General features: G+C 37.6%; 2 protein-coding genes across 4 annotated transcripts in view; both read right to left on the bottom strand.

Annotated features, from left to right (window-relative positions):
- The window catches only part of LOC134542647 (stress-activated protein kinase JNK), a 427,819-nt gene that overhangs the window by 103,058 nt on the left and 310,534 nt on the right, over nucleotides 1-14,227 (bottom strand). For 2 of the 3 annotated variants that reach the window (XM_063387058.1, XM_063387060.1), the window contains one exon: nucleotides 3,367-3,433. The exons of the other annotated variant lie outside the window; for it this stretch is intronic. The gene's annotated coding sequence lies outside the window, so the exon portion shown is untranslated. The remainder of the gene's footprint in view (nucleotides 1-3,366; nucleotides 3,434-14,227) is intronic. 3 annotated transcript variants of the gene reach the window in all.
- Nucleotides 7,467-11,872, bottom strand: LOC134542642 (uncharacterized). The gene is made up of 2 exons (XM_063387046.1): nucleotides 10,465-11,872; nucleotides 7,467-10,056 (listed from the first exon to the last, which is right to left on the bottom strand). Exons 1-2 carry the CDS (start codon nucleotides 10,615-10,617, stop codon nucleotides 8,416-8,418), a joined length of 1,794 nt encoding a protein of 597 aa, XP_063243116.1. The 5' UTR covers nucleotides 10,618-11,872; the 3' UTR covers nucleotides 7,467-8,415.

Below are 14,227 nucleotides of genomic sequence, written 5' to 3'. Positions count from 1 at the left end.
CTGAGGTACGATAACATATCACACAGCTTATGCTGAAACTTTTAAATTTACTAAAAATTAATTTTATTTGCCGATGGCCACCGACTGGAAAGACAGCGTTCCGTTATCCAAGCCGGGATACTCTACGTATGCACGCTCTTTGGATCACTCATAGTATTTAACCCAGCGCTTATTGACTGAATTAATATCGTACCATCTTTGCGGCTGAAATACCGGCTGCGAAGGATAATATGAACTCTTAAAGCCAAATTTACCATTAACTTTACGTTTCTGAATAACTTTGTAAATGTTTTAATGTCATGGTTCATGTTTGCACACCGATTGTATGTGGCCCTTAAGGCGCCAAGTTTAAATTCAGGTTAAAGCTGTTTATCAATGTTAAGTAGCAAAAGTTTGAAAATAGTGCGAACGACGTGAAGATTAAAAATTAGAATATAGACTCTCGGCTTGTGTTTTGGCTCTCTAATTTCGAGCATATTATCGACGATATCGTTTTACCAGTTTTAATTCAGTGTTCAAGATTTGCACTTGTGTTTCTGGTAAGCCATGTTGGATAAATTGTGATTTTTTTTAACGAGATGTTAGTGACTGTTCTGTCACAGCTACGTAATTTAGGGAACTTATTTTTGAGGATAACTGATTTTTGTAATCTATAATAAATACATATGTTCGCTAGTATAAATGGTAGACGTTATATTCCAAGTGAGAGAGAAAGATTCTTTGTCCTCTATTGACTCAAAATGTAGTTATTGAGAAAATTAACTGATTTAAAATCTTATGAATAACGTTTGAGGCTTTATATATATATATATATATATATATATATATATATATATATATATATATATATATGATTTTGGTGCCTTACACTCAAGCCCAGTTTAGTTTTATAGAACGTTTAATTGCATAACTGTTCGCCCTAAAACTACATCGTTATATTATTTATATGTTTAATATTTGTTATTTTGGAATATGATCATTATTAAGGAGCTTTTCATCAGTGTAATGTTGTGTACTCAGAGTACTATGTCTAGTGTTATGTGGTTTTTCCTTGCTATGAGCGTATGTTAAAATCATTTATTAAATAACCAAAACCACATAGAATTCTTGTTGTTACCGTGATAACAGAAATAAGAAAATCATTTAAATTAATAACAATTCATTCGTATATACACAGTTACTACACCAGAGGAGCAATACTTACTACATAAATACAAAGAAGATTGTGTACACATACAAAGTCGTACTTTGTTAATAATTTCGTACGCTGAAGTAATAAAACCAGAGCTTATTTCTAAATTTTTACAACCTCTGTTTATCCCCGATTTCAAACAACAATTTAAGAAATAAGAAACAAGTAACAGAGTCGGAACAACCGTTACGTCCTTAAGAAGAAAAGGATTAATTCAGCGAGTGTATTATTTACCAATCAATGAATTTTGATTAGGCATATGTTTTCACAAGCGTTTTTTTATATTTTTTAACTAAAAAGCGTTGTGTGAATAACCGAATCGCTCAAAAAAGAAGGACTTCAACTCGAAAGCTGCAGCGACAATCTGCCTGGCAATGCGCGAAAGCCTGCGATGTACAACAAGAATTCACATAACGAGCAAAAACGATAAACTCTGTTTGGAATGCTGGACTGGTTAATTTGGCCGGTAAGAATTCAATACCCTTTATTTAAACAATATCTGTTTTTTTTTTGTTTTTTTTTAAGATTATATCATTTACTTCGCAGGTTTTTAATATGCATCACATCATATTCCCCGCATTCTTGCCTAGAGATATACTTTCTTCAAAGAAACTTGAGGACGCCTAAGATTCACACATCGTCCGTTACACGTCCAAAATATCAGTGTTGGTGCAACTCTAAAATTTAGATTTTGGGGAACGTCAAAGGATTTTACCATATTAATGTGCCTGACCTAAAATTACTAACAATTCACTTTGGATACCATCTTCTAAACTTGCTAGACAAAACCTCAATTCCGAAATTGCAAATAGAGGGGATGTAAGTGAATATGAGTTTATCTTAAGCTACCGATAAATGAGCCACCGAGAAATTAGCCTTGCGCGTGTTCATTTAACGTACTTCTCAGCTGGAAAAAAAATTAGAAATATTGTTTGCTTTACCATCTCAAAATCATAAATCAAGTATTATTTAAACGTAAGCCTTGTTCGGGATAAATTGATCTAAATATTGATGCATGTTGTAGGGTTTAAGGTATTTTAATAATTGTAGCCTATAACTGGAGCATGCGTATTTACTAGGGAATCACTTGATAAAAGTTTATCAATAATGAGAATTTAGATTCAGCAATTTCGTTAAAATAATTATTGCAACATAACATATTGTTACGAACCTGAGCAGGGCCGCGGCGCGTGCAGGTTCGGAGCTGGCTGTCGGCCCCGCACGGCCACTGATGTCACGTGCCGCGCGCCTGGTGGATTACAAGTGGCATCGCTTCCCCCCTCCTTCCCACCGCTTCCCTAGCGACGCTCTGCCTTTGCGGCGTTATCTGACACCTAGCAGCTGGGAAGTTCTGCGAGCTCCGCGCGAACTACCGACGCGTCTCGATAATTCTGGCGACGGGTCAGCTCGGTATGACGCGACTGGCCCCAGCCGCGCTCGCAACTTCTAGAAGTGGCGCCTGGGCCTACATAAGCCCAGGAAGCCGGCCTACTCCGGGCGATAGTGTCGCGGGTGCTTCGGAGTTCCTTGGCGAGTTCAGTTCAGTTCTTGGGCGATAGTGCCGGGAGTTCCTGGGCGAGGAGTTTCTCGGCGATAGTTGGGTGGCGAGAGTGCCGCGGGTACGGCGAGAGTCCCGAGTGAAGTTCCGAGCGAAGCGTCGAGCGGATCCTCGGCGAAGGGAAGTGCGACGGCGGCGGCGGAGTGCGGCGACGGAGGTCCACGAGGGGTGTTGCAGCGAGAGTTGCGCCAGAGGTGCGGCCCAGCGAGGTATGCGGTGTGTAAAAACCGAGTGACTGGGAAATTTTTAAGTGTGATTGATTATTCGGCATTTTTAGAAGATTATTTGTTAGTGATGTAAATATTGGCAATCAATAAAACTGTGTAGTAAAATCTTTAATTGGGCTATCACTTACGAACCCTGTAGTATTCCCACGACGTTTTTAATAATCGTAACAATATTATTTTTAAGATTGCATAAACGGTAAAATGTGTCAAAATTTCAATACATGAATCTCCATTAAACTAATTACTCTTAAGTGCTTTTTAGATATGTAATACAATGTAATTTAGTGGATTTAAGAACTTTAACGAGCCAAGAATACCCACAAGTGAAATAAACACTGTGAAATACCAGTGTCCCAGTGGCGTGCAGGCGGGAAGAACACGAGACTCACCATGAGCGGCCCATTCCTAGCAGACAGAGCCGTCCTTGAAGCTCAGCAGCCTAACACAGAACACAGCCTGCAACAAGAACAGACAAGACTCATCAGCAAAGGCAGCGGCCCACGGCGGCTGATTGCAGTTCACAAACAAGCTGCGCTCAAGTGCCCGCCCTCAGCAATAGCTGCGTTCACCCAGAAAATAACCATCACAGATCTGTAGCAGAGTGTGTGGGGAAGAACATCGTGAAGCAGTTGCGGTGGTGCTGTTTTGTCGCGAGAAAACGAACTATAAAATATTCCATGTTAATGAAAGCTAGGAGTGAAACTACAAAGTTTAAAGATTTATGACAGCGAAAAAGAGACTGAGGAGGAAAAATTGCCTTACCATTCATCCTACCTCTGAAAACCTCTGAAACGTGTTTTTCCGCTACGCGCTCACGCTATGCAACTTTTTTTTCTTCTTTAAAAGTGTTCAATTTTCGTCTTTAGTGTATAAATGACGAAAAATATAAATATATGATTAGAAATCTATAATAATATTATAAAGTTGAAGAGTTTGTTTGTTTGTTTGAACGCGCTAATCTCAGAAACCACTGGTCCGATTTGAAAAATTCTTTCAGTGTTGGATAGTACTTTTATCGGGGAAGGCTATAAACTATATAATATTATCAATAACATTAGGGATCCTTACTAAAAGTCCAATTTAGAATCAAATGCGTTTGAGGGGGTTAGATACAACATGCAGTACACATACGAAGTGTGTGTTGACAATGCCGCAGGCGCTAGAAGTTTATTTCCTATTGCCTATTAACATTGTTGCCACGCACTAGATGCCTTATCAATCTTAATTTTCCCATACAAGTAAAAAACATCCGTGTGATATTAACAACGAAGCAATCAGTACCCTCATAAGAGTTCAATTAGTATTTAAATACTTTTTATCACTTTAAATCGCAAACCTAAACTATTGTTTTTTTTCCTCTCTGTATGTTTAATTTGTTTTTATTGCCTTTTTTTTTCAAGTATATATATTTTACAGACTTGAAACTTCACAGTAATGTTCCTTATGTTGCGCAGGATGACATTTTCCGAAAATTAGATCCCATGGGTGGTTAAAACCAGGCAACAGTGGCTACTTTGTCTGCATGAGAACAGTATTTTGCATTGTTCATGCCTTCTGTGTCTCCATGGCAACGGGCATCGCGCGGCAGTGGCGTACCCACAAGGGCACGAGTCGGGAAACCATCGGTGCTATTCATTTTCTCTCCGGTACATTATACAGCATTGTAATAAATTTTCACTGAATTTTTTTATTTACCATTACTGTAAATGGGAGATGTGGCTTAATTTTTTTTCCATTAGTATAGCCGTGCGAAGCCGGGTCGGGCAACTAATGTAAATATATGACAAGAAATGTAAATATATGACGAAAATTTCTAGAGACCACTAGAAGAAACCAGTATATCTCCAAAATTGTAGGTTAATGTTTACATATATAATTGTTCTTTTCGTGGAATCATAAACTTGCTCTTTCCATCAGGACAAAAATTTCATAAATATTCTCAACGCTAGACGTGTCTTCGCCTTAAAAAAAAATAAAATTAAAAAAAACTCCTGGGAAAATCCATTAAAACCAGGGCATATTGGGAGAGGGGGCAGTGAGAAGGTAGGGGGTCAGATGCCTCTTTTATAAGTGGATAAATGGTGATCCTTTTGTTACTATTATTGTTTTTATGGCTAAAAACATGGCTAAGAGCACTATTGGTGAATACATTTTTTCCCCAACAAATGATGTTCTTTATTTTGTTACCGTTTAGTAATGTCTGACACAATGAACTATACTTTCCATGAAAGAAGTAGACTTTCCTTTAGATCTGGATACGCCCTTGCACAAAAAAAGAAATGTTTTTCTCCACATAACTGGGTTTTCTTCCGCCAAATGTCCAAATTTACATTAGCCAAGCACTTCATGACTCGCACCTAAGCAGACATTTCGTGAAACCTAAGTTCTTACAAAAACTGATCCTGCGACATCAATTCACTTCAATTAACATTATAAAAAACATTGAAACAGCTATCTTTTAAAAAAAGTGAAATTATTAAATTATGTCTATTAATTTTAAGGCAATGTTAATGGACGTGTATAATAAGACAAGGTACATTTTTAATAACATACGGAGAAAACATGCCGACAAAATTAATTAAGAATGAGTTTCAAAATATTTATGTTAGGGAACCTATTTTGGTGATAAGAGAAAGCGAGACACAGACAGAATAACAGAGGCGTGGAGAAGAGAAAATTTTGATTAAGAATGCTAGTTAAGAATAGAAAGAAGTCTTGAATCTTAGAAGAAGTAAGAAAAATAAGTGCCTACTATAAAGAATTCTCATGTGCTAATTTCCAAATTGTTTTGGTCACATCGTAATCCAAACATTTACATAATCATGTATTTCCTGAGAAAACGGGTGTATTTATTCCAGCAAAAAGATAAACTCCATCAGCGAATTGTAGAAACCAAAAGTTAGCTACGCAAAATTAGGGCAGAGACTGGGGGAGCTGTGCCCGTCACAACTTAGTCTTCTTGGGCTTAATCATTTAGTTTGCCAAATATAATATTTATCAAGTTTGGTAACTCTCTGAATTGTGTATCCTACTTTTTTTTTAATTTGACACATCATTTTACTTAAGTTCTTATTGTTCCACATTTATATGTTTAAAATTTATATATATAGTTTTAAAAGGATTTTAGCAGTTTGAGGCCGGTATCACCTGAACCCAACACACACACACACAAACGTTGAACTGTTGATGACGACACATGTTTTGGTTTCCCCACACTAATTCTCAGGTAAGGTTATGTCCTCAACTGTGTTTTTAGTGTAGAAACACACACAAATTCCACCTCATTTAAATATATATTTTATGGATGAAGTAACGGTATTTGGGTGGTTAAAAGTATTTTCAATGAAACTAATATGGTCACCAAAAATCAACTACCATTCGGTAGAACAAGTACGGAAAAAGCAGTAAATGTGCAACATGAAAAAAAACCTATGAGAACCAACAGTATAACTCTCTGTATTTAGATCAACAGGTGCATCACGCAAAGCAAATTTATAAACAAACTATCATACTACAAGAAAGATACATTAAAGACAACTATCATTATCACTACACAAAAACAGAAAATTAGACACTGAAAAATTAGGGGCAATACTAGACAAATAAATAAACACTACCATAAGTAGCTCTCCAATATATAATCATTTTGTTACTCTCTCTCTCTCTCTCTCTCTCTCTCTCTCTCTCTCTCAATGTAGTATCGGCGTTGTGGATCTCCTCTGTCCTACCAATCAACTAAAAACTCGAGTGTATGATGATGCTTCCGCTTTACTTGTTTTTGGGCGTTTCCATTACCGCGGGTGCAACATTTATACGCATTTAAAGTCCCTTTCTAATAAAATGAAAAGCATTTTTTTTAGTGAAATTGTTCTTTGAAGGGTTACATTTTCACCCGTTCTCTCTTGACTTCTTTATATAGGAATTATTATGAAATATATAAAGAGTCACGAGGGAGATTTAAAGTGCTATCGCGGATGTAACAAAATTGGTCCTACCATTACAGAGTATAATAGAAACACAAAAGTCTGTCAATTGTGGAACATTTATTATATGTCTTCTTTTATTTTGTCAAACACCATTCACTCAAACAATAGCTGCTTAAATTTCAGCCAAACTGTATAAATTTGTATTATGACAAGATAAAAAAGTTAGTTAAACACGTTAACCTAATAATTAATTTCGGGTACCCAAAATAAATATATGGAAACTACTAAGAAATAACATAAATACAGTAACCAAAGTAATCAAAAAAGTTATATAAAACAAAAATAAACAATGAAAGTAAAGTAATCGCGGGTGCTACACTTAATATCGCGGGTGCAACGGATCCAACTACAGTGAATATAAACGTCATAATAGACACATAAATGAAAGTAAAGATCAAAAATGTATATTACTAATAAGTACATTTCTTTGTCATTTGATTATTTCTTTTCAAATACGTCAATATTCGCAGAAAATTCTATTAATATATCACTGCCATCAATTTTCTTCTCAGGCGTTTACAATAATGCGATAATGTCTTAGAATAGAATTTCTGCTAAGTCATTCACGATTTTAAGGAAACGTTTACTGTCAATTGTCTTTAGAATTTGTACGCTAACTTCTCCATCTTCATCTATAATAGCTCTGGCACACCTCCACATATCGATATTGTGTAACTTTTTCCCTGGATTTGCAGAACAGCTATACGAGCACGTACGAATCAGCGCAAATACTTTCTGATGAGAAAGCACCAGTTTTAGTTCATGATTCTGCTGATAACCTCGAGTGTTTTCCTTTGAATTCTTCTCACTTTTACAAAGTTTCAAAAACGTTAGCACTTTATTTCTGTGAGAATATCAAACTTTCCATCTTTTATATCGCGGGTGCAACAAACCAACAACAGTTTTTTTGCAGGAATGAATACTCGACTGTTATCACTACGAAATTAACCTGTAAAAAACCTCAAACTAACAGTAATAGCTGTTTTACACGAGTGTTGGCAGGGGTACCAATTTTCAGTTTGCACCCTACCTTCCAATGCCAATGTTTCTAAGCATGTAAAAAACAATTAATATGAACCTAGGCATAAAAATAGTATATTAAATTGAGATGTTTTTCTTTGTATTGTCATAAAAAACTAATACTGTGTTTTAGAAATTGATGTCGACGAATCATGTATTGTGGAATCGCCCTTTTCTTTAAACTGTAGGGGAAAGGAGTATAAGAGTGCGCACTTAGAAAGTTGGTAATTTTTTAGGGCAGTAATTGAAATGATATCTAAACACAAATTTTACAGAACATGCTTTACTCAATCAGGAAACATCAGAATTTTTTTCTAGCAATTATGATTTAAACATGAGACGAATAAAAATGTTTTACAAAATAATTCCAAATGCGTACTCTTGGCCTACTATGCGGGTAAGAGTCCGCATCAGTGAGGGTAAGAGTCCGCATCAACAGTAGTCGCACACAAAAGGTCCATAGCCTTCATAACTGGAACATCCTTCATGCCACCAGTCGTTGCATATTCCACACTGGATACAGTCTTCGTCATAGGATTCTTTACAAGCAGGGCAGGTAGTTACTTCAGTGGATGGTTCACCATGACTTGTAGAGGGACCTTGACTTTGAACAGTTTCAAAATTGGCTCTAAGTTTATTTTTTGACTTTACTTTCTTTGTATTCGCATTCTTTGTCTCGGCCTCATGCCTTGTTTTCAGTAGAGCTCGATCAGCTTTTGCCTTCTCTATTTCTTGCTTTGCCTTCTCTTTCTCTTCTAATATATTTTTGTAAGGGGATGAAGTTATGATATTTGATTTTTGAGCTGGTCTTTTGTTTTTGCTTTCTTGCCGCTTATGTTGTGGAAGTGGCAGAACTGACTGAATTTGAATGCGTATTGTGCCAGATGTTGTGGGTTCTGAAGAAAGCAAATTGCCATTTTCTTGATCGTTATTCAAATTATTGGAATCACAGTTCTTCTCAACTTCAGTAGACATGGTTTCAGGTTGATGTAGGGCTAGCCCTAAGCCCTCTTCATTAGAAATGTGAGCAGTCACCAATGATGGAGCAAACATATCTTCGCTTATGACATCAGGATCATATGGCTCTATTCCAGTAGCTTTGAATGCTCTTTCAGCAAGTTTTACACTCGCAGTGGCACTGTACGCAGCACCAAAAATGCCTGCAACTTGGTAAAGAGTTATCACCTTTCCTGGATTTTGTACTAGCCACTTTTCTGCTTCAGTTGCATATGCTGTCTTCAGTGGTGCAAAAACAACCCTATCCAGAGGCTGGGTAAGATGACTACCATGTGGGGGTAGGGTTAAAAATGTTATGTGGTTTTCCCTGCAAAATAAAACTGCACCGAGAGAACAGTGAGTTGAGTGGTTATCTGCTATTAAGAGAACTGGATCGTCTAGTGATGGTTTGACATACATTGCAAAGTGTTTGAGCCATTCAATAAAAAGATCTGTGGTCATGTATCCTGTGTCACTGATCAGAGGCAAAGTTCCTGTCGGAGCATCTTTGTAGAGCATGTTATTCATTCTTTTTCTGGGAAAAATTAGTGCAGGTGGCACATAAAAACCTGTAGCGCCAATGGAGCATACAGCAGTTACAGTTTGCCCCCTTTCTGCGCTAGACACCTTGCAAACAGTTTTTTTTCCTTTGGGGCTAATTATCTTGGGTGTTTTGTTGGGAACCGTAGTGACCCCTGTTTCGTCCATATTGAAGATCCTGTGCGGTGGAAACTTTTTTTCGAGACGACACTGCTTCAAGTTTTCAAAAAATCTTGAAACTTGAACTTTATTGAAACCCACCGCTCTTGCAACACTGCATAATTCTGGCGCACGAACAGAAAGTTTGTGGCGTTTGCAAAACCCTTTTAACCAATCTTTTCCTGCCAACTTTTTTTCTTGGTTGAATCTTTCAGAAACTCCATTCTTCTCTGCAAAATCAAAAGCTACTTTCATTATGTGCTTTCTTGTAAGGCCGTAGAACCTGTTGTCCAAATCTTTACAATGCTGTGCAAGTTCTTTTTCCATTTCATCTGACAAAGCATTTTTAAAGCGCCCAAGTGATACCGGAACCGTCCCCTGCAACAAACAGAGCCATAACTTTGTAGCCTAGACCACAAAATAAAAACTAAAATAAAACGGAATCCCTAGGCTAAAAGAAAAGGAACTGTTTTGAAGAAAGCACAAAATATGTGGTTAGGTTTTTTACCCTGTCAAATGTTTCGTTTGAAATAGGCCCTACTAAATGTTTTTAATGGCAAAGTATTTAAATGCTTTGTGCAACTAAGAAATAGGCCCTAATACATTTACAGAAAACATGTTTACTTAACACTACAAATAATTTATCATTAAACAATTGTAGGCATATCTATGGTAGCCTACTGGAATGTATGTAGGTCTACACCACGATGTCTACACATAATATTTAATGGCCTTCAAAAAACTGTTTCATTTTTTCATGCAGCCATGCAAACAAAATTTACTTACTGCTTTGAGTCTTTTCCTTAATGTGCTTTCCTTAATTCCCAAATCTCTGGCCACTTTCCTTTTACTGTCACCAGCCTCTATTTTCCGTTTTGCTTCATCTAAGATGTCCTGTGTGGTCAGAACCCTCTCACTTTTTCGCTTGTATGGAGCCATTCATAAAGATATCATATCTGCAACAATGAAGGTAAATTCACATCAAAATAATAAATAATGTTAATAGAAACAAGTATTTATGTATTATTTAGTATTGCTGTTATCACTACACTTAAAGTAATATGATACATTTCCATAGAGAAAAGTTTCTTTTGATAACAGTGGAACAAATGTGGGAGGCTAAGAGTACGCATTCACAAACCCAGTGCGCACTCTTAGCCACATACGTAGTGTTTCGTTACATCGTCAACAGATAGCAGCACAGTACACATAGAGAACTGCTAACCACGCCATGTTGTTCTCGACATGACGTACTTTATTATGAAATAAACTTTAAACGAAATAACAAATCTTAAAGAGTTCAAAAACACTAAATTGTTTATTAAAAAAATTACATACCTTTTACAGTAAATCACTTATTCCTCTATAACTTCCAGGCAAAATACACGTAACTCGAAACAACTTAGTAGGAAACAGCGTTCACGCATACACACCTAAACACCGCACTGGCATTAGCTTGTAGTGATACCAACATAATAAAAATGATCTGCGTACTCTTACCCGACTGCGCACTCTTATACTCCTTTCCCCTACCTGTCCGGTTGGTACCCTTGAGTTTTTTTTGGGAATGTTGACAAGAAGATAGTAACCATCAACCATCTACTCATCTATGGTTGCTCTGAATTATACCATTTTTGCAGCACACAGTAGTGCCCTATCTGTGACCTGTTGATGACAAGTTTTGGTTTCTCCAAACTAATTCTCAGGTAGAGTTAATTACCCTTATTATGTCCTAAACTGTGTTTTTTGTGTAGAAACATAAAAACACAATATATCTAATGTCTCGTGACCTTACACAAGGTCAAAAGTTGTCATTTATTTTTCACCGCTATTGTATTTTTGGTTATAAATTTACAACAAATAACTCGTACGGATTGGGAAAAAAATTTTTACAGATCATTTATACATTTTTATTTGATATTTTACTGTTAGTAATTTAATTTTTATATTTATGAACACTTTTAGCCCATAATATGTTATTTTCCTTTTTCTATTTGTGACGGACTTTTACGGCTGGTTCAAACGGTGTTTGGCATGAACGACACGACTGTGCTTCGCTGAACTCGACAGATTTATTTGGTCGTGAAAAATATTCTTTTTTGTGAGATGGATGGCCGCGAAATTGGTGTTGGGGAAGGCTCAAGTGTCCCCAGTCAGAATAGAACGGGGAAAAGAAGAGAGAGAGAGAAGTGGAGGAAGGACGTGTGCAGACCGCATGCTGGAGGCCTTTGTTCGGGCGAAATGAAACGCGCTCCGAGGAAATGGAGCTGGAACTGGAGGCTGGAGCGATGTGCGTGAGCCTGGAGGCGGCTGGAGGCGGCAGGAATACCAACCGCTTTTCGGCCGACTGTGGACGGGCTGTCGCAGCACTCAAACCACGACAATCCCACGGAATCAGAAACTATCAGGGGATGGCACGCTGTGACATAGTTTAAGTCACGTCCTACTTCATCATCGCCATAATGCAACACCCGAAACATAGCGTAAAAGATGCTTGACCACGCTTGATGGTGGTTCATAAGTATGAATTAGCACTTCCACCGTTAAGGAGCCAACCTAGTCAGGGTTTATCAGTGAGGCGGGATAATAGTGGTGCGCTCCCTGGTGCTTCTAGCGCGGCATCACCTTCAAACGCAAGGCTGTAAACCGGCGCGCAGACTTCTCGTCGTTGATGGGGCAACAATAAATTGTATGGCGGAGAAATGAAAATAAAGGTGTAATTCATGTCCCTTGAGCGCTTTCATGAATCTGTACTGGGCGTTTCATGTCTAAAAATTTGTACTCTGAAAACAGGCACATTGAACCATTTTTCACTCTCCTAGAAATACAGTTAAAAAACAAAATACGGAAAACAGAACTACACATTCGCCCTCTCAGCGTTTTCTTAAATGTTTTTCGAAAAACGGACACCACTCGGATATCTTGAGCAGTATTCAAATCGCGTGGGTTTTTCTGAAGCTCTGCGCACCGTATGTGCGCCCCGGTATGTGAGGGCCTTAAACAGTCACTGCCATAACGTGCATTCCTCTAAACCTGTTTCTACAATGGTGTACCGCAAAACGGCGAAGGCCATCAGCTGTTCAAAATGCGGCTTCACGCAGTGTCCATGGTGTAATGCGTAAATAGCCACCATCTCCATGTTAAATTAGGTGCAGATCCAGCCATTTTTATAGGGCATGGAAGCAATCCTAGGTTCAGCGACCCTCTACAATAAACTACACGGTCATATGCGCACTCGGACCACAGGCGCTTGCTTGTTCAGTGACTTGTGAGACGCCTCATCTAGGTAGCTGCGATGAAAGTCTTCTTTGGTAGAGGGTTTCTCACTGATCTACATTCTTCAAACACGAAAGCCAATAGTAGAGAACCAAAAAAAGTACATAATTATTTGAGATGAATTTTAGCAATCTTAACGTTCCTATCTGATGACTTAAGGGGATTGGTGCAGGACAAAAAACAGTCGTTCGTCAGAATTTGTTGGAAATGAGCTTAAGTGTTTTATAAATGCTTGTTTATTACTAGGTACTGTACGGCCAGCCAGCACGTATATAAGCTAGCGGGTGAGATTTGGCAAGTTAGTGGCGAGAGAGCTTCCGTGTGGGGAGGTTGTCGAAGATTGCAGCTCTGAGGCCTGCCATCTAGCGGGAATCTTTCGAAGGTCTTCCACGATATCGCCTTTCTCTCTCTCTCTCTCTCCAACACGGACACCCAACCAGCTCTTATCTTCGCTTCCCATCTCGCCCTATCCTTCATTCTCGGATCAGGTAGCCGCCCTTCCCCGCGTAGACTTTCGTGTTACTCCAGGAAACCAAGACAACTTGTGAAAAAGTTTGTCCAAAGCTGAATTTTTGTACTGTGGTAGAGTTGACTATGCTTAATAACATACCGAAAGTTTACCGCTGTAGACCTTGTGCGTTATCACCGAAAATTTGCATTTAAGTCCTAGGTGACAGCAACTTGCATCAGTCCATTAAAATGCTACCCATTTATACAGTTTTTAATTTTGACTGTCCGTAAACTTACCAAAATAATCTAGAAACTTTAATACACCCATTAATGTTAGAAAAAATTTAAATTTTTAATATTTAAGATATGATATAAAGCGATTAATTCACGACATATATATTTTATTTTTATTTTTGCCACCCAGATAAAAATACGTTTTACACCGATTTGAAGAGCCCAATGCGAAAAAATGTCTAAATAAATGTTTTTAATTATACTTTTAGCTTTAAGATAGTATATTTATAAAGAGTCTAGCATAATTAGTTGCCTCATTAAAGCTGCCCGAGCGTTTCAGTGTACTGCGGCCGTACTGATCTTTCACGGCCAGCGGGCTTTGAAACACGCTGCGTACTGTGACACTCAATAAACTTGGTCTTATTTAGGGATAACTTAAAATATATTTAATGCATATGATATATATAATGCATATTCATGTTTTATCTATTGAGATGTACATATTCTTTTTTCTTATATGAATGATTATTGATACAATAAAATTAACAATAAACAATTTCTGCTTGGAACTTGTAAATAAAAATTCTAG

Source organism: Bacillus rossius (assembly GCF_032445375.1).
Source record: "Bacillus rossius redtenbacheri isolate Brsri chromosome 9 unlocalized genomic scaffold, Brsri_v3 Brsri_v3_scf9_1, whole genome shotgun sequence".
NCBI lineage: Eukaryota > Metazoa > Arthropoda > Insecta > Phasmatodea > Bacillidae > Bacillus > Bacillus rossius.
Note: the sequence above shows the minus strand (reverse complement) of the source record. Positions and strands in the feature narration are given on the sequence as shown.